This window comes from Halichoeres trimaculatus, unplaced genomic scaffold, assembly GCF_033239565.1.
Source record: "Halichoeres trimaculatus isolate MK-OKI-2021-1 unplaced genomic scaffold, fHalTri1.1 fHalTri1_scaffold_14, whole genome shotgun sequence".
NCBI lineage: Eukaryota > Metazoa > Chordata > Actinopteri > Labriformes > Labridae > Halichoeres > Halichoeres trimaculatus.
This window is the reverse complement of record NW_027437192.1, coordinates 1,790,306-1,814,434: the sequence shown is the minus strand read 5'-3', so window position 1 is coordinate 1,814,434 and position 24,129 is coordinate 1,790,306. Positions and strand designations below refer to the sequence as shown.

General features: G+C 41.0%; 1 protein-coding gene across 4 annotated transcripts in view; it reads right to left on the bottom strand.

The window, feature by feature from the left end:
* LOC141802741 (glutamate receptor ionotropic, kainate 5-like) overlaps positions 1–24,129 on the bottom strand; it is a 302,416-nt gene that overhangs the window by 37,532 nt on the left and 240,755 nt on the right. For 2 of the 4 annotated variants that reach the window (XM_074686437.1, XM_074686439.1), the window contains exons 9-13: positions 20,768–20,971; positions 13,151–13,303; positions 5,176–5,280; positions 1,773–1,880; positions 1,480–1,683 (exon numbers count right to left, since the gene is read on the bottom strand). In XM_074686437.1, the coding sequence (XP_074542538.1) occupies positions 1,480–1,683; positions 1,773–1,880; positions 5,176–5,280; positions 13,151–13,303; positions 20,768–20,971 (774 nt within the window). The remainder of the gene's footprint in view (positions 1–1,479; positions 1,684–1,772; positions 1,881–5,175; positions 5,281–13,150; positions 13,304–20,767; positions 20,972–24,129) is intronic. The other 2 variants (XM_074686438.1, XM_074686440.1) reach the window with 1 other exon arrangement.

Below are 24,129 nucleotides of genomic sequence, written 5' to 3'. Positions count from 1 at the left end.
CTTTGTATCAAAGAACTACATGACAATCACAGAGAGGAAGAAATTCTGCATGTCTTCATCACTGCTCTTTGTTTTCTGTGTTGCATTTTTCTTCTTCATTGGATTTATTAGCGGGGTAAACTGTGTGGCGCTGCTATGGCGTCACGCTATTGTTTAACAGCTGCGGCTTTCGGCATCCAGCTTACACGCCGCCCACCACAAGAGGGCACAATTTGCTATGGAAACACAAACGGGATCAGGCTTAACTGTACCAAACTGAGCCAAACCGTGCTGAACCATACCAGACTGCTTGGTGGAAACGCAGCTAAAGAGCAACAATGAAGACATCCAGCAATTCATCTTCTTTGCGATTAGCATGTAGCTCTTTGATACAAAGCACAATCAAACTTTGTGTTTTTATTACCGCTGTCACACAGGAAGTGATGATTCTTTCAACCAATCAACAGACTGCTGTGTTTCTAGCTCCACCTTCTGGGGTTGGTTCAGAAGGGTCCCAAAAAGTGGGACGGTACGGGTCTGTAATTTGGGGACCTGTCCTGGTTTTAGTCAAAAGAAACGCCATAAAATGCGTGATGCACAAAGACCACCCAAACTGAACCACTTGTCATCATTAAGTACTTTGGTGCCTCACCAATCAGAGATGTTCATCCTGCAGGCCCCGCCTCCTAAAGACTCTGGACTTGTGAAAAGTACTACCCCCATGGTAGCGCTGTTTTCAGGGGTGAAACGGTCAAACGGTTCAAACACACCTTGATCCAAATACCTTGGGGGACCTGTTTCTCTCTTTTCAATGCCCTCTACTGGTATGGTGGTGTATTGCAATTACTTTTACTTATTGATTTGTGAAATCTACTCTGTCCGTGGTAGACGCAAAGACAAACAATGGGCTGCACAAACTATTAGGTACCTGGGAATGTTTTACCGGAAACTGTTAGTGAATGTTTGAAGGTCATGCTACGCTGTCTAGCAAACACACACACACACACAAACACACACACACTCTTTTCTTTCTCTCAAATGTTCAGTGTCAGTTGTTATGGCAGCCAGAGGGATGAGACATGTGCTCCGACCTGCTGACAGTGAACGCACCCTTTACTGCAACACGAGAGCCAGCCAATTAAAACGAGTGTTGGCGCGTTAGCAAGGCGCTCGGCCCACACACACACACACACACACACTGAGGAGGCATTAAGTGGCTCAGCTGAGGCTCAATTTCCCCCGTTAGTTGTTTTCTCAGGGAAAGTGGCTCATTTCAAGTCAAGTTGAGTCTAATTAAAGCTGTGCAGAGAATTGCCTGCGACAAAGCTGAGAGAGAAAGCGCAGGCGATAAGGGGAAGTGTTGGCAAGTGTGTGTTTGTGTGTGTGTGTGTGTGAGTCCTGCAGTGTGTTCAAACAGGAAGAAGTTTGAGTTTTTCCACCTAAAAAGTGTGAAAATGAAGCTCCAGCTCAAAGTTTCTGGTGTTGTGTTGGTCCACTCACCCTGTTGATCAGCTCTCCCACCATCCCCGTCCAGCTCCCGTTGGGCTCCGGCGCTCCGTACAGCCCGTCGTCCACCAGCTTGATCTTGAAGGAGAACTTGAGGATGTCGGCGAGCTCGCGCAGCATGTCCACGCAGAAACCCTCGTACTGGTCGTTCCCCTGGAAGTCCTGGTAGTTGGACTTCCTCATCACGTACGGGTTTTCCTGTCAGAGGGAAGGAGACATGAAGCATCACCTGAAAAGCTCCTCCTCACGCTCTTTTCTTCTACCTGTGGTGTTTTTTGTTTTCATACCAGGATTGTGGTGACGATCAGCGTCTTGTTGGCCAGCGTCTCTGAGGCGTTGAGGTCTAGAGACGTGGAATTCATGATCAGCGTGTTGTTGGAGTACCAGGTCCCGATCTGAGGGAGGATGAGAGGATACAGAGATGTTAGGAAAGAAGGAAGAAAACACCTCTGTGATATCCTTTCTCCTGCTGTTAACGGTGCAAAATCTGCTTCTTTCAGGGTCATAACGACGTTTTTTAAGAATTCCTCTAGCTTTTTCTGTCTCAGATTGCTGTTACCATCTCAGTATTAAAGGTGGGATATTCACAGGCCGTGTGTATCAAATTAAAACAAACACAAATCACCAGCACAGGCATAAACACTCCATAAACACGGCACAAGTTCACTGAAAAAAAAATCCAACTACTTCCTGTTTCAGACGCAGAGTTTCAGGGTTCACGTTTTGGGCTTTACAACAGTCGATTCAAAGGTAATTCAGTGTCTGCAGCTTAGCACAACTTGCGCGTATCACAATGAAGAGCCTTTTACACGATGTTTCACCTAAAGATACAAAAAAACTGTGAAAAAATGTGCGGAAACACTGAGGAATTGAAAACACTGTAGTATGGATGCCAAGCCTGTAGGTGGTGATATAACTGTGGAGACACACCCCAAATAACCACTACCAGTTCCTCGCAGAGACAAAACAATTTAAGTGTAAATAAAACACAACTAGTTTAGAAAAATGAAGAAAAAAAAAAGCCCTAAAAGTTTCTGTTCCTCCAGCTCAGCTGGCCTGACTGACGGGCGCCCTGTAGCTGTTAGAAAGGAAGCTGCATCGTACCCAATAGGGGTGAGATAAAATATTGTTATACTATATATACCAGGATTTTTTGTTTGGCAATATCAAAATTGTGATTCTTTGTCAAAAAATCTTTCTTTTTTTCTTTTTTTTAATTTTCAAATTCTTCATTTCAGTCTTTGTGTATAAACTGGATTGGAAAAAAAAATCCACTTTTCTCCAGCAGGGCGTGAATTGCTTTCACTCTGACTCACCTGAGTGCATTTAAAGGGTAAATATGGCTCCAGATATAGTCTGTAGATATTATCATCACCATTTAACTTTTTTTTTAACATGGTCTGTTGTTAAAAAAGCAAACTAAATTTTTTTTTCTTTTTTTTTCTACTTTTTGTAATATTAAGTGTTTCTCTTAGGGTCTTTCTATTCACTACATTTGTACTGAGAGAGTGTAGTTAAAGCCGGGGTCAAATTCCTTGTATTCTTGAAAATACTTGGCAAATAACGGTGATTCTGATTCTGATTCTAAAAATCGTACACATCGTAATTTTAAAGAATCGCAATTTAAACCAAATCGGCACCCAAAAAATTATAAAAGAATCAATTCCCGAGGGTTACATATCGTCCCAGCCCTAGTATCCAATATGGCCCCTGCCATCATTTGGCTTCATTTCACTGTATCATGAACAGATGAGTGATGTCATAGAGACTATGTCCAGATTTTATACAGTCTATGAGCTGTTCCACTGAAAACACCAGCTTGTTGTTTACACTGTGGCCACCGCGTCTCAGGAAAAATCCACTCTAGAGGCCGTTTTCAAAAGTTTTCTTCCAACTTGGAAGTACTAAGATCAATGACATGACTGTTGTTTTCTTCAGTGTTTTGTTCCTGATTTTCAAAGTTTAAATTCCAGTTTAAAGGGGGACTTACTCATGGAGCTCAACATTTTGTGTTAAAAGTTACAAGAGTTACACATAACAAAGACAGGTTGATTATTTTGATTTTGTGTTTATTTACCCGTATTACTTATTTTTTTTAGGCAAAATATGATTTTTTTATATTAAATATGAGTTAAAAATAAAGAAATGTCAGAGAATTCAATTCCCAAAGTAAGGAGATAAAATAAAATGATTTCAAAGGAACTATTGCTTTAGTGCAGTGATTTCTTTACTTGCAGTTACACCATATGGCCACTAAATGAAGCTCAACAGAGATTGGCAGCAGAGAGCAAGCTAGGAGGCTGACGTGCTGTTCTACGCCTTAAAGTGATTAACATGACTCTAAACTTTGACGCATTCAGTTTTAATATTCAGTCAAAAGTGAGGAGGGCAGAAAAAGAGGAAAACTTCAGCAGACGAGCAGGTGGAGGTGAAATCGTTGTGTAATTAGAGTCTCAGACATCAGGAGGGAGATTAATAATCCTCGCTCCTGAATCGATGCTGGGATCAATGAGGGAGGGCCGGGCTCCTCCCGCCTCCTTCAGCGGGTTAAATAAGGTCGTAAATACAAATTCAGGCACATTAAGCAGCGTCTGCAGGCCCCTCCTCTGACCTCTGACCTCACCTGACCTCCTGTTTGTTTGTGTGTTTATCAGGATGCTGTACGGTGGCTCTCAGGGGACAGGAAGATAAAGAGGCGGGGCCACGCCCTCCTCTGGAGGGAAAACTAATCAGAGTGACCCCAGCCTCTCCCATCAGTCTTTGCTCCTCTCCACCTGATTTAACCTGAAACAATCTCACTTCTCTGACTCCACATTTAACAGTTTTTACATTAAAGGGACATTACGTAGTTTTATAAACAAAACATCATCCATGCAGGTGAACCTTTCGAATCAGGGAGTGTGAGAGGAAAGTGAGCCGCTGTGTGATCTGATTATTCAGCTCTGCAGTCAGAAAACACAGCGCCAAACTAAGAGACGACCTCTGACAGCTTCCTGTTTCTGAAAACGAGGGAAAATGTTCAACACGTGTCAGTGAGTCCAAAGGAAATCCTCCTAATGAGCGCTGAAAGCAGCTGGACGTGAGCCTCACCTGTCTGCACACACACCTCATCCTACCAGGGGCGTGTGTGTGTGTGTGTGTGTGTGTGTGTGTGTGTGTGTGTGTGTGTGTGAAATCTCACAGTCCAGTAAAAGTTGTGAACACAGCAGTAAAGAGCTTCACTGAGCGCGCTCATCGCCTTGTTAAAGTCACGGTGTAAATAAAATAAGACTCTGCATCATTCTGCACTTAACCCCGGACGGTTACCCGTTCAACCCCGCAGTGACCCCGGCTGACCTCTGACCTTTTAATCCTCTACCGGAGTCGTAAAGCGACACTCAGCCCACGTGAACGACATCAGTTTGGATTGATTTCATCGACGAGCGAATGAGAGGACTGCTTACAGACGGCAGGTCGATGCTTAGAGAGCGGCGGTGGCTGTAAACCTGAACGGGGAATCGACCCCGTGTGTGTGTGTGTGTGTGTGTGTGTGTGTGTGTGTGTGTGTGTGTGTTGTCTTAATCTCGCCTCCTTCTTCCAGACTCAAATGACACCAGGTTAAAGGAGGAGTCCAGGTTTTAGACCGTGTCCTGTGTCTTTCTCTAACCTCTGACCCCTCTGCCCCACACTTAACCTCATTTGACCTCTGACCTCTTTATGGCCCCCGGGGTGCTTCTCCAGGATCTTCAGGGTGTAATTGGTCCTCTGGCCTTTGCTGTTGAACTCGATGTGACCTGTCAGACCGTCGTACTCCACCTGAGGAGACACAGACAGACACAGAATAGCTGAAAACTTCAACTTCCTGTAAAAAACGAAACTGGAGGTTTTGCACAAAATGTCTTAATTTTACACAAAAACAAAACTTTCAAGACTGTGCTTGAATTCAAAACTTCAGAAAAGCTGCACGCCTTTATGCATGAAAATGCTGCTATTTGATTGGCTGATTAGATATTTGCATTTACAAGCAGTTACACGGGTGCACCTGCAGGGGGAGTATTTAAAAAGGGTTTGTTTATGTTTCTATTTTGTTATTATTCATGTGACTTTTCGTCAGCTCGTGGATGAAACCGTTGATTTAAGGTGAGAAGAAACTCACTTAAGGGAAAGACGTCATGGCGAGCTTTGGTGGAGAGCGGCGTCCACAGTTCTGGCAGACCCTGGTGGATTATAACCCTGAAACTGGATTGTTTTATGCAAGTGGGATCAGGAAAAATCCAAAAGTTTTCAGCCTGTGTTGGTGCTGCCTGTGGTACGGTATGGTACAGTACGGTACGGTATGGTATAGTATGGTCCAGTATGGTATGGTACGTTAAGGTATGGTACATTAAGGTAAGGTACGGCACTATATGATACGGTACGGTACGGTGCCATACGATATGGTACGGTACGATACTGTACGGAACGGTATGGTACGATACGATACGATACGATACGATACCGTACGATACGATATGATACGGTACGGTACGGTACGGTACGGTACGGTACGATACAGTGTGGTACAGTACGATATGGTACGGTACTGTACAGTACGGTACGATACGGTACGATACGATACGGTACGATACGGTACGATACGATACGGTACGGTACGGTACGATACGGTACTGTAGGATATGATACGGTACTGTAGGATACGATAGGATACGATATGATACGGTACGGAACGGTATGGTACGGTACGGTACGGTAGGATACGGTACAGTACGGTATGGTACAGCATGATACGGTGCGTTACAGTACGATACGGTAAGGTACGATACTGTACGGTACGGTATGGTACGGTACAGTATGGTACGGTACAATACGGTACGGTATGGTACACATTTTGTGGCGTTTACTTTGACTTAAACCAAGGCAGGCCCCCAAATTCCAGACCTGTACCATCTCCAGTCCACTTCCTGTCACGTTCACACGCCTCCTACCAAGAGGGGCACAGTTGGCTGGAAACACAAACAGGATCAGGTTTTACTGATCCAACCCGTACCAAACTGAACTGGTCCGTACTGGACCACTTGGTGGAGTGGATAAAGCCCTGACTTAAAAACCTGAAAGGGGGTCTGAGCTGAAAATCTGAAGGAGCTAGAAAAATTTTGAGTGAGTTTTGAAGACGCTTGTTTGTGATTTTTGACTACAGTTGGACCTATCTAGATTTGGAGCCGCCCCACCTGTCTGCAGGACCTGGATCTGAGGCTTTGAAGCGTACTGCAGGTACACGGAGTGCGACAGAGAAAACCAGGCTCACGACTCAGAACTTAAACACAAAACGGAAAAAACAAAGATTGAGAAACAAAATATGTTTTCCACTGAAAGGGAGAAGCAGAGCAGACAGGTGGCAGAGCTGTTTGTGTGTGTGTATGTGTGTGTGTGTGTGTGTGTGTGTGTGTGTGTGTGTGTGTGTGTGTGTGTGTGTGTGTCTACGTGCATGTATGTGTGTGTATAAATGTGCAAATGAGTGTGAGAATTGTGAGCCACATGTGCAGCAGAGCGTGCGTTTGGTGCCTGAGTTTATGTGAGTAATGTGCAATTGAGTGTTGGTAAAGTATGAATGACTCGTGTGTGTGTGTGTGTGTGTGTGTGTGTGTGTGTGTGTGTGTGTGTGTTTGTGTGTGTGTGTGTGTGTGTGTGTGTGTGTGTGTGTGTGTGTGTGTGTGTGTGTGTGTGTGTGTGTGTGTGTGTGTGTGTGTTTGTGTGTGTGTGTGTGTGTGTGTGTGTGTGTGTGTGTGTGTGTGTGTGTGTGTGTGTGTGTGTGTGTGTTTGTGTGTGTGTGTGTGTGTGTGTGTGTGTGTGTGTGTGTGTGTGTGTGTGTGCATGACTCAAGATGAATTACATCCCCAAAGCTCTGCAGCGAGAGAGACGGAGGGAGACAGAGACAGAGGGAGAGACTGAGGAAGAGGGAGCGAGGTCTCTGGTTGCTGCCAGAAACTGTGCAGAGATGATGAAGTGATGCTCCGGGAGCAACAAAAACAATATGGAGGAGGAGGAGGTGTGGGGGGGGGGGCTCTTCTCAGTGGGTGAAGGAAACAAGCAGTGGCAGACTGATAGAAACTGGGAAACAGGAATAAATGAAATAAACATGAAAATGAGAAAAACTGCAGGATTTCAGATTCTCATTTTTAAACCAGTCGAATTGAAATCTCTGTGTATATCACGATGTTCAGCCCGGTGTATATGTTGATGGACTGGTTCCGGTGGTCGGTTGTTTACAAGCTGTCAAATTGGTGTAACTTGGAAAAAAAAAGTGTTTTTTTTGTGGTAAACAGCCTCATGTTGCCTCACTAACCACTGTCCTCTGCAGCCCTAACTCTTCACAAACCATAAACTGGTCTGGACTCCAGGGTCTGTCTGGGGTTGATATCCAGTCTGGGAACTTGGTTTGTAGAGGCTTTTATCTGATTCCACTTTTTTGTCAGTATAAATAAAATATAAACACATACCAAGCTGTCAAAGTGTCTCAAGACGTTTAAAGACGTCTTAAAAAACAAAATCAAGTCATTTTTATTCATTAAGAAGTCTTAAAACAAAAATCTGGAGACTTCACTCTTGTCTTCAGACACAGCAGAGCAGAACATGGGATGGACCAGGACAGATTTTTAAGACTTTAAGTACTTTGAGACATCTAAAGACATATTTCCTTTGTCTTAAGACACTAACATCTTAATATGGCTGACGTGGTATGTATGTCTCAAAGACATGGTCATGAAACATCTTAAGACATCTTCAGACATCTTATTTTTTCAACCAAATCTTAAGACATCTTGTTATATCCAAGACATCTCAAGACATCTTAATATTCCTGAAAAATCTTAAGACCTCTTATGACACCTTAAGACATCACCTTAAGACACCTAAGAAATCTTAAGTCGTTTTAAGACATCTCAGACATGTCAAGACATCTTTAGACATCTTAACATTCCTAAGGAATCTTAAGACGTTTTTAGACATCTTAAAAAGTCTTAAGACATGTCAAGTCATCTTCATATTTCCAAGACATCTTAAGACATCTTAAGACATCTTAAGACATCTTAAGACATCTACATAAATCTTAACATTCCTAAGGAATCTCAAGACGTTTTAAGACACCTTAAGATATGTTGATAAATTTTTAAGACGTCTTAAGACATCTCAAGTCATCTTAATATTTTTAAGTTATCTCAAGATGTCTCAAGACATCTTAACATTCCTTAGGAATCTTAAGACGTTTTTAGACATCTGAAGAAGTCTTGAGACATGTCAAGTCATCCTCATATTTCCAAGACATCTTTAGACATCTTAACATTCCTAAGGAATCGTAAGACGTTTTAAGACACCTTAAGATATGTTGAGAAATTTCAAGACAACTTAAGACGTCTGAAGACATCTCAAGTCATCCTTATATTTTTAAGTTATCTCAAGATATCTTAACATTCCTAAGGAATCTTAAGACATTTTTAGACATCTTAAGAAGACTTAAGACGTATCAAAACATCTTAAGACATCTTTAGACATCTTAATACTCCTAAGAAATCTTGAGATGTTTTAAGACACCTTCAGGTGTCTTTTTCGACATCTTAAGACGACTTAAGACATCTCAAGACATCTCAAGTCATTCTAATATTTCTAAGACATCTTAAGACCTCTTATAACACCTTAGGCCACACCTTAAGACACCTAAGAAATCTTAAGTTGTTTTAAGACATCTTTAGACATCTTAAGACATCTTCAGACATCTTAACATTCCTAAGGAATCTCAAGACGTTTTAGGACACCTTAAGATACGTTGAGAAATTTCAAGACGTCTTAAGACATCTCAAGACATCTCAAGTCATCCTTATATTTTTAAGTTATCTCAAGATATCTTAACGTTCCTAAGGAATCTTAAGACGTTTTTAGACATCTGAAGAAGTCTTAAGACATGTCAAGTCATCCTCATATTTCCAAGACATCTTTAGACATCTTAACATTCCTAAGGAATCGTAAGACGTTTTAAGACACCTTAAGATATGTTGAGAAATTTCAAGACAACTTAAGACGTCTGAAGACATCTCAAGTCATCCTTATATTTTTAAGTTATCTCAAGATATCTTAACATTCCTAAGGAATCTTGAGACATTTTTAGACATCTTAAGGAATTTAAGACGTATCAAAACATCTTAAGACATCTTTAGACATCTTAATACTCCTAAGAAATCTTGAGATGTTTTAAGACACCTTCAGGTGTCTTTTTCGACATCTTAAGACGTCTTAAGACATCTCAAGACATCTCAAGTCATTCTAATATTTCTAAGACATCTTAAGACCTCTTATAACACCTGAGGCCACACCTTAAGACACCTAAGAAATCTTAAGTTGTTTTAAGACATCTCAGACATGTCAAGACATCTTTAGACATCTTAACATTCCTAAGGAATCTTAAGACGTTTTTAGACATCTTAAAAAGTCTCAAGACATGTCAAGTCATCTTCATATTTCCAAGACATCTTTAGACATCCTAAGACATCTTCAGACATCTTAACATTCCTAAGGAATCTCAAGACGTTTTAAGACACCTTAAAATACGTTGAGAAATTTCAAGACGTCTTAAGACATCTGAAGACATCTCAAGTCATCCTTATATTTTTAAGTTATCTCAAGATATCTTAACGTTCCTAAGGAATCTTAAGACATTTTTAGACATCTTAAGTAGACTTAAGACGTATCAAAACATCTTAAGACATCTTTAGACATCTTAATACTCCTAAGAAATCTTGAGATGTTTTAAGACACCTTCAGGTGTCTTTTTCGACATCTTAAGACGACTTAAGACATCTCAAGACATCTCAAGTCATTCTAATATTTCTAAGACATCTTAAGACCTCTTATAACACCTTAGGCCACACCTTAAGACACCTAAGAAATCTTAAGTTGTTTTAAGACATCTTTAGACATCTTAAGACATCTTCAGACATCTTAACATTCCTAAGGAATCTCAAGACGTTTTAGGACACCTTAAGATACGTTGAGAAATTTCAAGACGTCTTAAGACATCTCAAGACATCTCAAGTCATCCTTATATTTTTAAGTTATCTCAAGATATCTTAACGTTCCTAAGGAATCTTAAGACGTTTTTAGACATCTGAAGAAGTCTTAAGACATGTCAAGTCATCCTCATATTTCCAAGACATCTTTAGACATCTTAACATTCCTAAGGAATCGTAAGACGTTTTAAGACACCTTAAGATATGTTGAGAAATTTCAAGACAACTTAAGACGTCTGAAGACATCTCAAGTCATCCTTATATTTTTAAGTTATCTCAAGATATCTTAACATTCCTAAGGAATCTTGAGACATTTTTAGACATCTTAAGGAATTTAAGACGTATCAAAACATCTTAAGACATCTTTAGACATCTTAATACTCCTAAGAAATCTTGAGATGTTTTAAGACACCTTCAGGTGTCTTTTTCGACATCTTAAGACGTCTTAAGACATCTCAAGACATCTCAAGTCATTCTAATATTTCTAAGACATCTTAAGACCTCTTATAACACCTTAGGCCACACCTTAAGACACCTAAGAAATCTTAAGTTGTTTTAAGACATCTCAGACATGTCAAGACATCTTTAGACATCTTAACATTCCTAAGGAATCTTAAGACGTTTTTAGACATCTTAAAAAGTCTCAAGACATGTCAAGTCATCTTCATATTTCCAAGACATCTTTAGACATCCTAAGACATCTTCAGACATCTTAACATTCCTAAGGAATCTCAAGACGTTTTAAGACACCTTAAAATACGTTGAGAAATTTCAAGACGTCTTAAGACATCTGAAGACATCTCAAGTCATCCTTATATTTTTAAGTTATCTCAAGATATCTTAACGTTCCTAAGGAATCTTAAGACATTTTTAGACATCTTAAGTAGACTTAAGACGTATCAAAACATCTTAAGACATCTTTAGACATCTTAATACTCCTAAGAAATCTTGAGACGTTTTAAGACACCCTTAGATGTTTTTGGACATCTTTAGACATCTCAACATTCCTGAGGAATCTTAAGATTTTTTTAGACACCTTACGATGTCATTAGACATTTCTAGACATCTCAAGACATCTTCAGACATCTTAATATTCCTAAGGAATCTTAAGACGTTTTAAGACACCTTAAATTTGTTGAGAAATTTTGAGACAACTTAAGACGTGTTAAGACATCTCAAGTCATCCTAATATTTTTTAAGTTATCTCAAGATATCTTAACATCCTAAGGAATCTTAAGACATTTTTAGACATCTTAAGAAGTCTTAAGACATATCAAAACATCTTAAGACATCTTTAGACATCTTGATACTCTTAAGAAGTCTTAAGACATTTTTCGACATCTTAAGACATCTTAAGACATCTCGAGTCATTATAATATTTCTAAGACATCTTAAGAAGTCTTAAGACCCATATCAAAACATCTCAAGACATCTTTAGACATCTTAATACTCCTAAGAAATCTTGAGATGTTATAAGACACCCTTAGATCTTTTTAGACATCTTTAAACATCTTCATATTCCTACGACATCTTAAGACATCATAAGACATCTTTAGACATTTTAAGACATCTCAAGTAATCCTTATATTTCTAAGACATCTTAAGACATGTCAGGACATTTCAATACACCTGAATATTTTTTAACATTTTGAGACATCTTAATATTTCAAATACTTCCCAAGACATCTCAATATTTCCAGGACATCTTAAGACCCATGTCTAAAGACACGTCTTATAGACATGTCTTGACTTACTAAGATGTCTCAAGACATCGCAACAAATGTGTCTTGAGACATACCTTAAGACGTCTTTAGACACTTTGATGGCTGGGTTTGCACATGAGTGTGTGTGACACTCTGTAAATTAGTTAACCACTTTAATGTGTTTCTCTCAGCTTTTTGTTTCTATAGAAACTGAACAGGAAACAGGAAGTCTGTCCCTAACTCTGAACTCTGGCTCCCCCCTGAGACCTGTGTGTGTTTCTGGTCAGACAGTATCAGGTTTACATTGACCTGATGGAGCAGAGACGTGATCTTTGCTCATGTGGTGTTTCACTGCTGATGCTGTGCCCTGAACTGCAGGACGCCGTGAACAAACTCTAAAGTTCAAACAGAGGAGACTCCATGAAAGCTCCTCGTCACTGTTTCTTCACTGAATCTGATGTGATGTTCGCATGCTTGCCTCAATCGGACTGCACGCACAAGACCAGGAGCATGATGGGAACTAACCCAGCGTGACTCCAGTTGGGGTCTTTGTGAACGGTTCCCCCGTCAGACCATCAGATCGTCAGATCGTTGTAAATAACCGTGGACTCTTTAACGTCGTATGATGTTTGGAGTTTCGCTGAGAGAAAATTGGTCACAGGAAGACGTCAGATCTGATGGTTAAAGGTAACGAAGGCTGACACTCAGGAAGAGATGAGATGTGAGCAACAGTGTCACATGTCTCAGTCTGTTTGTTGACCCGTCAATCCTCCTCCTCCTCCACCTCCTCCTCTTCCGTGAAGGTTTCAGGCTCAAACTTTATGTAACGGAAACGCAAAGCTGAGTGGGTGCTTTTTAGAAAACACCTGTGACACAAGTTCACAGGGCTTCGTGTGTGTGTGTGTGTGTGTGTGTGTGTGTGTTTACCATCCTCAGGTAGTTCATCAGGCTGGTCCCGTGCTGCCAGATCAGTGGGGACGAGCAGCTCAGCGGCTTCACTCCGATCTCCTGACTGCGGTTCAGCTCTCGCACGGCGCTCACCACCACGTGGACGGCGTCGAACATCAGCGCTGACGACAGCTGAGACAAAAAAAAGAGAAAACAGCTTCATGAAAAAACACTTCACATAATGTGTATACTACAATGCTACTATGTAACCACAGTAGCATTGTTTACACACAAGATTTCACCTGTTTGCAGCCTGTAGTGTGATGATGCTAACTGGTGCTAGGACCAATGTTCCCCATGAACCGAGGAAAAGGAGACAGCGTCAACCTGTCCTTCCATCCATCGTTATTGGGAACGTAAGAGCTATCTCCAATAAGATGGACGAGCTAGCCATGCTAGCTCAGCAACAGAGGGAACACCAGAAGGCAGAGTAGCATCATGCTATTCACAGGCATGGATAGCAGAGCTAACACCAGACACCAGACACCACATTGGAAGGATTTCAACTGCTGTGAGAGGACAGGATACAGGAATAATAGAGTACAACAATAAAGTACATTTTATTTTATTCAATTCTATTCTAATGAAAAATGCTAACTCATTTGGCTGAGCTTAAAGTGAAGCTATTGTGCTTTTTTGAGTCTTTATTTTGTCCCTCTGGTGCCCCCGTAACTTTAAAAAAATGTTGTTGTTTTTTTTCGTTAGTGTCCTAGAAAATCCTTTTTCAGCCTCTGTTTTATTCTTCTGTTTCAGCTGCTGTCTCTTTAAGGGAAAACCCCCCTTCTTTCTGATTGGCCAGCCCTCTGGAGGCCTGTTAGGGGCGGAGCTATGGCATCCAGGTTCCTTTCGTGAGGCTGACTCAGGGGCTTTCACGTTTTGCTTCAAGCTCATACAGGAAATCTTTTGGTTTGGTTCAGAGTTTATTACTGTGCACTTCCAGTTTCTGCCACTAGGGGCAGCGTGTTGCTTTCACTATTTATTGCACTGAGGAACAAAAGCCAGCAATGTTAACCTTATTAACTAAAACACTCTTTAAACTACTCCAATCTGTCTGCCTAACCCTAACCCTTTACTAAACTAAGCTAGGCTAACAGTGGTTTCATTATGTGCTAATGAAGCTAGATGCTAATGTTAGCTCCTGTCTGATTCGTAAAAACATGAAAGAAGTCTTTTCCACCCCTGAAAAGTATGGCTGCCACAGGAGTATCCACCTGTGGCCTGTTATTGACTCTGCTCACTCCTCTTGTTTGATGATCCGAGCTGCAAACGTGTCAGAAAACCAAAAGCGGGGCCTGAAAAGAGGCTAAAGCTCAGCGGAGCAGCAGAGATAGAGCCTGATCTCTGTCGTTTGATGCTTTTCTGTCATATTTAGAGACAGCACATCGAGGTGTTTGTGTGTTTTGCTCGTGCTCTGTCAGATAAAGGCGTCGGGTAATGATATCAGAGAGAAGAAAGCTGAAGCACCCCTGCTATCAGCGTGCGTTTGGCGCGTGGCTGGTTGGGCGCAGCGATCCTATTGGAGCCTGGCGTTCTGGTCTGTTTGGTCAGTTGTCAGTCAAAGCGACGCTCTGAGGGAATCAGACGAATGGGACGCGGGCGGAGCTGCACCCGCTGTCGGCTGCTGATAAAAAAGATGGATGTGTGACTGAGTGTGATTGCAGCTCTCTGAGAGTCGATGGTTTCAGGCCTGGATGAGGATAACTAATTACAGTTTGAAGAGCGAGTGATGGAGGAGGCAGGATGGAGACGCAGAGAGGGAAAATAATCGTCAGCTCTCAGCGATCCGTCTGCTCCTGGAGCTGTCTCCTCAGGTCTGAGGTAACAGGCTGACACTTCAGGGAGTGCAGGACTGTTGTTAAGCACACTGCATGATCAGGGTTGTCATGTCAGGCTCTGAAGGTGATGCTTTTCCAATATCTAGGTGCTACAGCACCAGGAGGAGTTACTTTCTGAGCTTCACAGATTTTTCTGCATGGCGAGTTTGTTTTTCAGTTCTGGATTTACTTTTTGTGGTTTTTGTTTCAGTTGTAAGACTGATGTTATAATCCTCTCAGTCTCAACACTGCAGCTTTCTGTGGTCCTCAGTGGAGCTCCTGGTGGATATTTGGTGATGGTACGAGAGAGGGAAACCATCCTATTCTCAGACGACCTGTTAGTCAGTAAATCAGTTTGGATTTAGTTCACATTCCTCATTCTTACTTTATCTCTGATTGATGATTCATTTTTCAAATCAAATCAAAGCTTTCAATTTCCGTTCCTGTTATCCTGAGTGTTTTCTACGATAATAAGTCGACTTTATTCTTTGTTCATTTCTGGTATCTGTACCAGAGCCGTCTTCACAACATCACAGGTCCATGGACAAATCAGTACTTTAAGACCTGCTGCATGTGTATTCTATTCAACAACAACAACAACAACAACAACAACAACAACAACAACAACAACAACAACAACAACAACAACAACAACAACAACAATAATAATAATAACAACAACAACAATAATAATAATAATAATAATAAATAAAATAATAATGATAATAATAATAATATATAAATGAAAAAAAACAAATAAATATAAACATGAAAAAAGAAAATATAAATAAACAAATGAAGATAAATGAAAAATAAATACATGAAGATAAATAAATTGAAAATTAATTAAATATGGACAAAAATAATTGATACAAAATAAACAATACATTTCAAAAGTAAATACATGAAAAAAATGATTAAAAAAATGAACAAATGAAAAAATGAAAAAGAAAACTATATAAATAAAAAATGAACAAAACAACTAATTGTTTAAAACTAAAAATAATACATTTACAAAGTATATAAATGGAAAAAATGATTGAAAAAATAAACATATGAAAAATGAAAAATACATAAATTAATGAATAATTTAGGAACATAAATAACTTAATGATAAAAATTTTAAAAAATAAATAAGTATGTAAATGAAAAAATTATTTTAAAAAAACAAATAAAAAATGATAAACAAATGAATAATGAACATCCATCCATCCATCTGCTTCCGCTTATCCGGGGTCGGGTCGCGGGGGCAGCAGCCTAAGCAGGAAAGCCCAGACTTCCCTCTCCTTAGCCACTTCATCCAGCTCTTCCCGGGGGATCCCAAGACGTTCCCAGACCAGCCGAGAGATGTAGTCTCTCCAGCGTGTCCTGGGTCTGCCCCGGGGTCTCCTCCCGGTGGGACGTGCCCTGAACACCTCACCAGGGAGGCATCCTCATCAGATGCCCGAGCCACCTCATCTGGCTCCTCTCAACGCGGAGGAGCAGCGGCTCTACTCCGAGCTCCTCCCGGATAGCCGAGCTTCTCACCCTATCTCTAAGGGAGAGCCCGGCCACCCTACGGAGGAAGCTCATTTCATCCGCTTGTACCCGCCATCTTGTTCTTTCGGTCACTACCCAAAGCTCATGGCCATAGGTGAGGGTGGGAACGAAGATCAACTGGTAAACAGAGAGCTTCGCCTTCCGGCTCAGCTCCCTCTTCACCACGACAGACCTGTGCAGAGTCCGCATTACTGCGGACGCCGCACCGATCTGCCTGCCAATCTCTCGCTCCATCCTTCCCTCACTCGTGAACAAGACCCCGAGATACTTAAACTCCTCCACTTGGGGCAGGATCTCATAATGAACATTGATAACTAAATGATAAAAAATAAACAATAATTTAAAAAGTAAATAATTAAAAAATAAAAAAAAATGAAAATAAATAAATAAGTACATGCATAAATAAATATAGGGTTGGGGTAAACTGGCCCCCTTTACAGCTCTGATTTTCAAAAGTTGTTTAGGATGTAAAGTCTCTGAAACACTGTTCCAAATTAGAATAAAGAAATTAACCTCAAAATCAAAAAGTGTTTCATTCCTAAATCTATTTTTGCTACATATCTCTTTTACACTTTTTCAAAAGTTTCATTGGTTCCTGAAATACCTTTCCTCTCAGCAGCTTTCTCCTTCAACAGTAACACATCTGCTGTAAGAGAGGCCGTTTACACAACATCGGTTTTAGGATCAAACTCAGAAGTATTGAGGAATAATTAAGTAATTGAGATAATAGGAAACACATGTTCCAACACTTTTGCTCACCTGAAAATGTAATTTTTATTCCCTAAAAATAATGCTATCTTCCAAGCTGTGTATCAGATCCAGACGTAAATACCTGGAAATAAAAGCTCTTGTCTCGTATCTGTCTCTTCAATACTTTTGGAGGAAACTCTACACTAAAGGACCAATCACAGTCAGGTATCTGCACCATCCAACAGGGATGCTAATTAACAACAAACCTCCCAAACATACGTTCTGATCCTGTAATAAAAAGCCTCCCATCGTGGAAATGAAAAGAGTGGAGCGGATGAGGCCTCGGCGGTGACGGCGTCTCCGAGCCAGCAGTCGTTTCCGACGCTTATCTCCATCTGATAATCTCCTAATGTCTTTATGAACACAACAAACGATGCTGGGATTTAAATAAGAGTGAGGAGGCCACAGGGGAGCGTTGTGTGCAGTGATGATGGAGTCTTCAGTGATGGAGAGCAGCTCCATTGTCGTGGCTGTTATCTTTATTAAAGCAGTCTGCTGTGCTGTTATTGCCTCTGTTCATATCAGAGCGGCAAATGAGACAAACACTGAGAACATATTTATTTGTGCTGATGCTTCCTTTCATTACGGAGGAGGGGGAGACTTATTAGATGTTCATCACACTCTGTTCATTACGAGGAGAAGAAGAAACTCAGCGCGAGGCAGCAGAGCCGTGAGGCAGGGCGGCGTTATGCTGATCAGAATCAGGTTATTCAGCGCCCTCAGAGGACGGTTATAGTTCCCTGAACGTCTTCATACGCAGGACTCGGAGGACACACAATAACCTGTCAGTGAATAAAGTAATGTCACTCAGCAGATACTTTCCTCCTTCAAACAGGAAATGAGCCACGTCACATATTTGTACAATATTGAATCCGAACCAAAACAAACACTTACTGCTTATCGTCACAGCCTGAAAGCATCTTCAAGAATTTCTTGCGAAGTACCGCGCCCTCTATTGGTAACAGGAAGTCATATGTTTTACTCTTTGACAAATTTCTCCTTACTTTTTGAACATACTATTTCACATGTGCTCAGGTAAGTCTTTCACGCCTCAATGAAGCATCATTTCTCAGGTTGAGTCCTGTACTTTAAGGGTGTGTCTCTGGCTACGCGTCAAACTCTGATGTCTCGCCATGAACCAGGAAATTATTGTTACTCCTTCAAATGAAGTCAGATCTCTTTTAAATTTTCTATAAAGGCTCTGTGTTCATTTCGTCTGTATTTCTGCAAGTTTGCATGAAGTTTACGGATACGGACCAAATGGAGCAGTACCACCCGAAACCATAGGGGGCAGTGTTGCTGTTACCACCTGATACGTAGCTTTAGTGAGTCACAAAGAAGAAATAACAATGGAAGAACTTCTGCGACGTATTTAACGGCTTCATAGACCACTGCCTGTTACAACGCTACCTCCGTTTTTGAGTTTGTTGTTGTTTTTGACTCTCTGCTGCCCCCCCTGGTGGATGTATTGGTTAATAGCAGCGCTAACGCAAAGGACACACAGACATACAGCAGTAGCAGGAGAAATGGCTCTTCGTCTTCAAGGATCAAGGCTGGCTTACACAACTTAATTCTCTGCAACCTCCATAGCGCCACCCACAGGAAAGACCTGGTACTACCTTTCACATATGAATCTTCACCAAATTGTATACACGTATTACTGTGGCCCCAGTTTTATACATGGATACTTAAAACAAAGTAGTTGGGTCATTTTGAACCGAAACAAAAAAAATTCAGGAAATTTTTTTTGATTCCAATTTTTTTTTATTCCAAAATTCCAAAAATGATCTTTCGAAAGGCTCGACCTACAATAATGGACAAAACATGTTTTCAGACTTTATTTTGTTCAGAGATACATTTTCCTGAGTTACATAATGATTTGACCTTATTTTCACCTTCAAATTAAAAATGGCTGCCATTTTTGGTGTATTTTTTTAGTTTTTAGTTTTTTTTTGCGGGGAGTTTTTGCCATTTTTGGGGCATTGTTACAGAGTCTCTATTAGGTTATAATGGAAGCTCTGCTCATGATGAATTGAATAATAACATCTGAAGTCAATAAAGTAGATGTTCATGTGTAAACAACACTTGTTGATTTCCCATTCCCCATTCAAAAGGACTTTTCAGGTCTATATCACAATTTTTTTGGCTTTATTAAGTTCTTCTGCGGTTTCAGACCAATGGAAATGAATAGATTCCTTTATTTAGCTCCCATTTAAATGAATGGAGATTTACTATCACTATGGAAACCACTGGAACAAAGACACATGTGTGATGTCACAAGGAAAACCCAGGCCTTCTACATACTGTGTATGAAAGTAGTATGTAGTAGGCCCTGCATAAAACATGTATTGTCCATCACTGTAGGTGGAGCCTTTAAAAAGATCATTTCCACGACAGCCATTTTGGATTTTGGCCTCAAAATCCATTTCCCCGCTATTTTAAAAAATACACCCCGACTAAATTTGTTTCTGAGCAATTCTAGATGACAAATCCATCGAGGAACAGTCAAGTTTCAGTCCAAAATGACCCTATTAAAGATCCTGTTTCATACGGAGCTTCCGCAATAAACCTTGACAGGCGCATAGACGCTTTTTTCCAACCAACACAGATAACTGAAAAAAGGTATTCAAAAAGTGATCCAAGCATGAAATTTGGCAGAAATTATCTTTAAGGGCTGCTCTTTCCAAAAATTGCGGTATTAACTTGAAAAAATTAAGATGGCGGCCAATTGTTTTTGAAAAACGTCCTGAAAATGTCATTTTTTATATGATTCAGCAGTATAAAAGATCGGTTAATTGACTGAATCAAATGGTTTCCATCAAGAATAATGGCGCCATCTTAAATTTTCATGAGTCAAATGAGTTTAATCATGCATGTATCACCATTTAAATTACTGAAACTGAGCATTCTGTAGAAATGGCAACCATGGCGGCCATCTTGAAAAATGGCCTTTGTTATGAATCTTCAAGTATCTAACGTCATTTTTCAGAAGAGCGGTCCTGAGAGAGTATTTGTGCCAAATTTCATGCTTGGATCACCATTTGAAGGGTTATAAGCTAAACCGACACGGCGAGGGCCCCTCATCACTGACGGCAGCTTTAATGTTAAAGGCCAGGACTCCTTTAAAATACAGGTTTTACACCTCAGCTTGAGTATTCCTGGTTTGATTAAGGTTAAATAAAAAAGGGACATGACTGTAGGCCTGGGACCGCTCCCATAACCCTTGAGGAAATCAGCATTCTTCTCCCTGAGAAAATTTGGCTCCACAAACAGATATCTGAGACAAATGGCAGCCAACAGTGGTGCTGCTCCCGCTCTGTTTAATCCTCTGCTAGTCAGAGCGTTAACACTGATCAGCAAATGGAAAATGAAGTCTGGGTGAGTCCATCAGGAATCTTGGACGCCCTGAAAAGTGAAAGCTTTCCAACCAAACTCTGTAATAAAGAGCCTGAGCTCTCAGTTCATGAACAAAGGGGAAACAAACTCAGCCTGCCTGTATCCCGTCCCCGTGCCTCAGAGCGGGCGGGTCTCTCACCGCTGGTCCCGGGTACGGGCTGACGTCGCAGCCCTCCCTCCACGACAGGTTGAGGCTGCGGATGAACTCCAGGTAGAAGGAGTGGCTGCTGTTCAGCATGGAGAAGCCGATGATGTTGGACTGACCGTCCACCACGTCGTCCAGCCGCAGCAGAGGGAAGTCCTGAGGACGGGAGAGGAAGAGGAGGTTAACAGAGCGATGAAGAGGCGGGAGACGCGGCGCTGGAGAGCACAGCGGGGGAAATCTGATGAGAGAGGATGAAAGAGAGGAAGAAAGGCTGCACAATGTCAGGCTGTGTTTACACATTCAGCACAGGCTAACCATGCTAACCATGCTAACGCAGAGAATACAGCTTCATTTTTAAAGATGGACATCAAACGCTGGGGATTTCAAAGAACTCCAGATAACCCCGGAGGGCGCCGGGAGTCACGCTGAGCTTTACCGCTCAAACTAAACCAGAATCAAACCGCCACGTAGGGTTTGTGTCGGCGCTGAAACAGATGCTGACAACGAAGCGTTCACATTCAGCTGAGACGAGCAGAAAACACACACAGGTCCCAGACGAGCATTTCAGATATTTACCTTTTAGATATGATGGAGTCTGTGAGGCCGTCTGAGGTTTGATGCTTCAGGTCAGATGTTCTCAGTCATGTTTCACTAAAAGTCTCTGTCTGCTCAGACCAACTCAATTATTTTTAACTTATCAAACAATTTTCTTTAACATAAAATGACATAAATGTGGTATAAGCACAGTTTGTGACTGAAAGGGCTGATGTTTTGTTCTTTACCTCCGTGTTTCTGAAGGGAAGTTTCAGTGCGTCTTTGTAGCTTTGCTGCTGTTTCTGTTTCCGTGAAAGTTTCTTCATGTGCTCACAGCTCAAAGTGTTTTCATCTTTTGTATTGAAGTGACTTTATTTTTCTGCTCTTTTTGTATTTCCAGTTTAGTTTTCTTTTGTTTTGTTTTAACCTTTGTGTCTTTGTTGTTTTGTGTCTTTGTGGATTCATTGCGTTGTTCCCATATAGTACGGTCTTAAAGTTGTTTTTGTAGCTTTTTTCTCTGTGTACCTTTGAAGGGACGGGGACTTCTTTCTAGTGGTTTTCATCATTTTGTAGAAAGTTGCTGAATGTCTTTTGAGCCCTTCTGCTGTGTCTCTGTACTTGTTTTGTTGTGTCTTTGTATCCGAGTTGCTAGGTTTATCTGAAGCAATGTTGCCATTTGCCTCGTGAATTGTATCAAGTCTGCAACTGTTTCATTATTATTATCTTCCCTTTTGTCTCATTGACATGTTTCATTTTCATTTTTTATGTGAATTTGTTTGGTTTTTTTCCTTCCTGTGAATTTGTCTTTCCTTCCAATCTGTCTTTGTTTCTATGTCTTTGTTATTTGTGTCTTTGTTTCTGCATCTTTGTTTCTGTCTTTGTTTTTGTTTCTTTGTTTCTGTGTCTTTGTTTCTGTGTCTTCGTTTTTGTTTCTTTGTTTCTGTCTTTGATTTTGTTTCTTTGTTTTTGTTTCTTTGTTTCTGTGTCTTTGTTTTTGTTTCTTTGTTTCTGTGTCTTCGTTTGTGTCTTTTTTTTCTGTTTCTTTGCTTCTGTGTCTGTTTCTGCATCTTTGTTTCTGCGTCTTCGTTTTTTGTTTCTTTGTTTCTGCATCTTTGTTTCTGCGTCTTCGTTTTTTGTTTCTTTGTTTCTGCATCTTTGTTTCTGTTTCCTAGTTTGCCATCTTTGTTTCTGCATCTTTTGTTTCTGTGTGTCTAAGTTAGTACCCAAGCAAATCTCATATTTTGGACGGACCTTGGTGTGATGATGTAGGGATGAAGTGGCATCTCCCCCTTGGCCCTCAAACAGAGGGTTAAGAGGAAGACGAAGGAGGAAGGGCAAAGGGGTACGTTTGGAATTGGCCTTTAAACAAGAGACTAAAATCTTGTCATGAAAATGTTTGTCAAGGAAACAAAGTGATGGAAGAGTCGTCTTTTTTTCTTACAGGCTTCTGTGAAGTTAAAGTTGTTTTTGGACTTGCCCCCTGCTGGTAGGGATGGGTATTGAATTAACTCCTTTTGTAGGTATGGACCAAAATCTGTCGTAGTACTGAGTGCTGATTCACATAAAATGAAACAGTACAGTGTTTAGGTCCCTAAACACATCCTTGTGACTGTGAGGAAGTGGAAGAATATGAGATTTACCAAAACACAGCAAGTTCATATACTGGGAAATAAAAATGTTAAATAAAAAAACTTTTGAGATTTTATTATTAAACAAATTAATATTTATTACCACATAAACACATAAAAAAGAACTAAAAACTTGTACCACTGAGTACTGAATGCCAGTTACTGGGCATCATTACTGTTTCCTTTCAAATGATGTGTCTTTGTTTTTGTGTCTTTGTTGCTTCCTGTTGTGGTGTATCTTTGTTGTTAGTTTGTCGTTTCACTGATGTGGTTTTGGTTTTCGGCCTCGGGGAAGTCGTTCGCTCGCTCTGGCCCGGTGTGAATGTGCTTCTTCGTGACGATCCCTAAGTTAAAGGTTACTTTGCTTTTGTCCTGATTAAAACTGGAATCAGATTAAAACTGATTTATTCTGGTTTCAGTTCCAACCGGACCTTCAGGAACTTTCCTGGACTGAGACGATGTTTTATCATTTGGTGATTGTTGTAAAAACTTGAGGAAGCTCTCTGTGAGGTAACGTCTGCTCCATGGTTTCCAGGGTGGAATCAGCAGTTATCCACCGTATCCAGCGTGTTTCACTCTTTCTTTGTCTGCTTTGTTTTGCTGTGGATTATTTCTCTCTTCATTCGCCCGGCGCCTCAGCGCTCCTTTGTTTCTGGTCGGTATGTTTCATTGTTAATGTTTCTCTCTCCTCCTCCTCTCTGGCTCCTCACAGAGTGAAAATAGAAACCTCGCTGGTGGCCGGAGACGCGTCTCACGCTGGGTTTAAGTTTCTGACAGATGGACACTCATCATCATCATTTGGCCGCTTCCTCGGCTGGGTTAAAAATATTCTGGCACAGAATTTATCCAGTCTGCAGAAAGTCTCAGTGGAGGATACGAGGTGCAGGGTCCAGTCTGATCTTCAGCCAAACGCCCTGGAAGCTTTAAACCCAGGATCCTTTTCTGTCCAGCTGCTCTGGACCAGCGCTAACCTGCATGAGGCTAATTTCTTTATCCATGAATTTCCCCGACACTTATTTACTTAACAAAGCTTGAACCCAGCCGGGCTGCCGGGAAGCTGCTGCCTCCTCTGTTGTTGTTCTTGTTGTTGCTGCCGCTGTGTTTGCCAAATCAATTTCAGCTTCGGCCAAGTACACTGTCAGACTGTGGGCC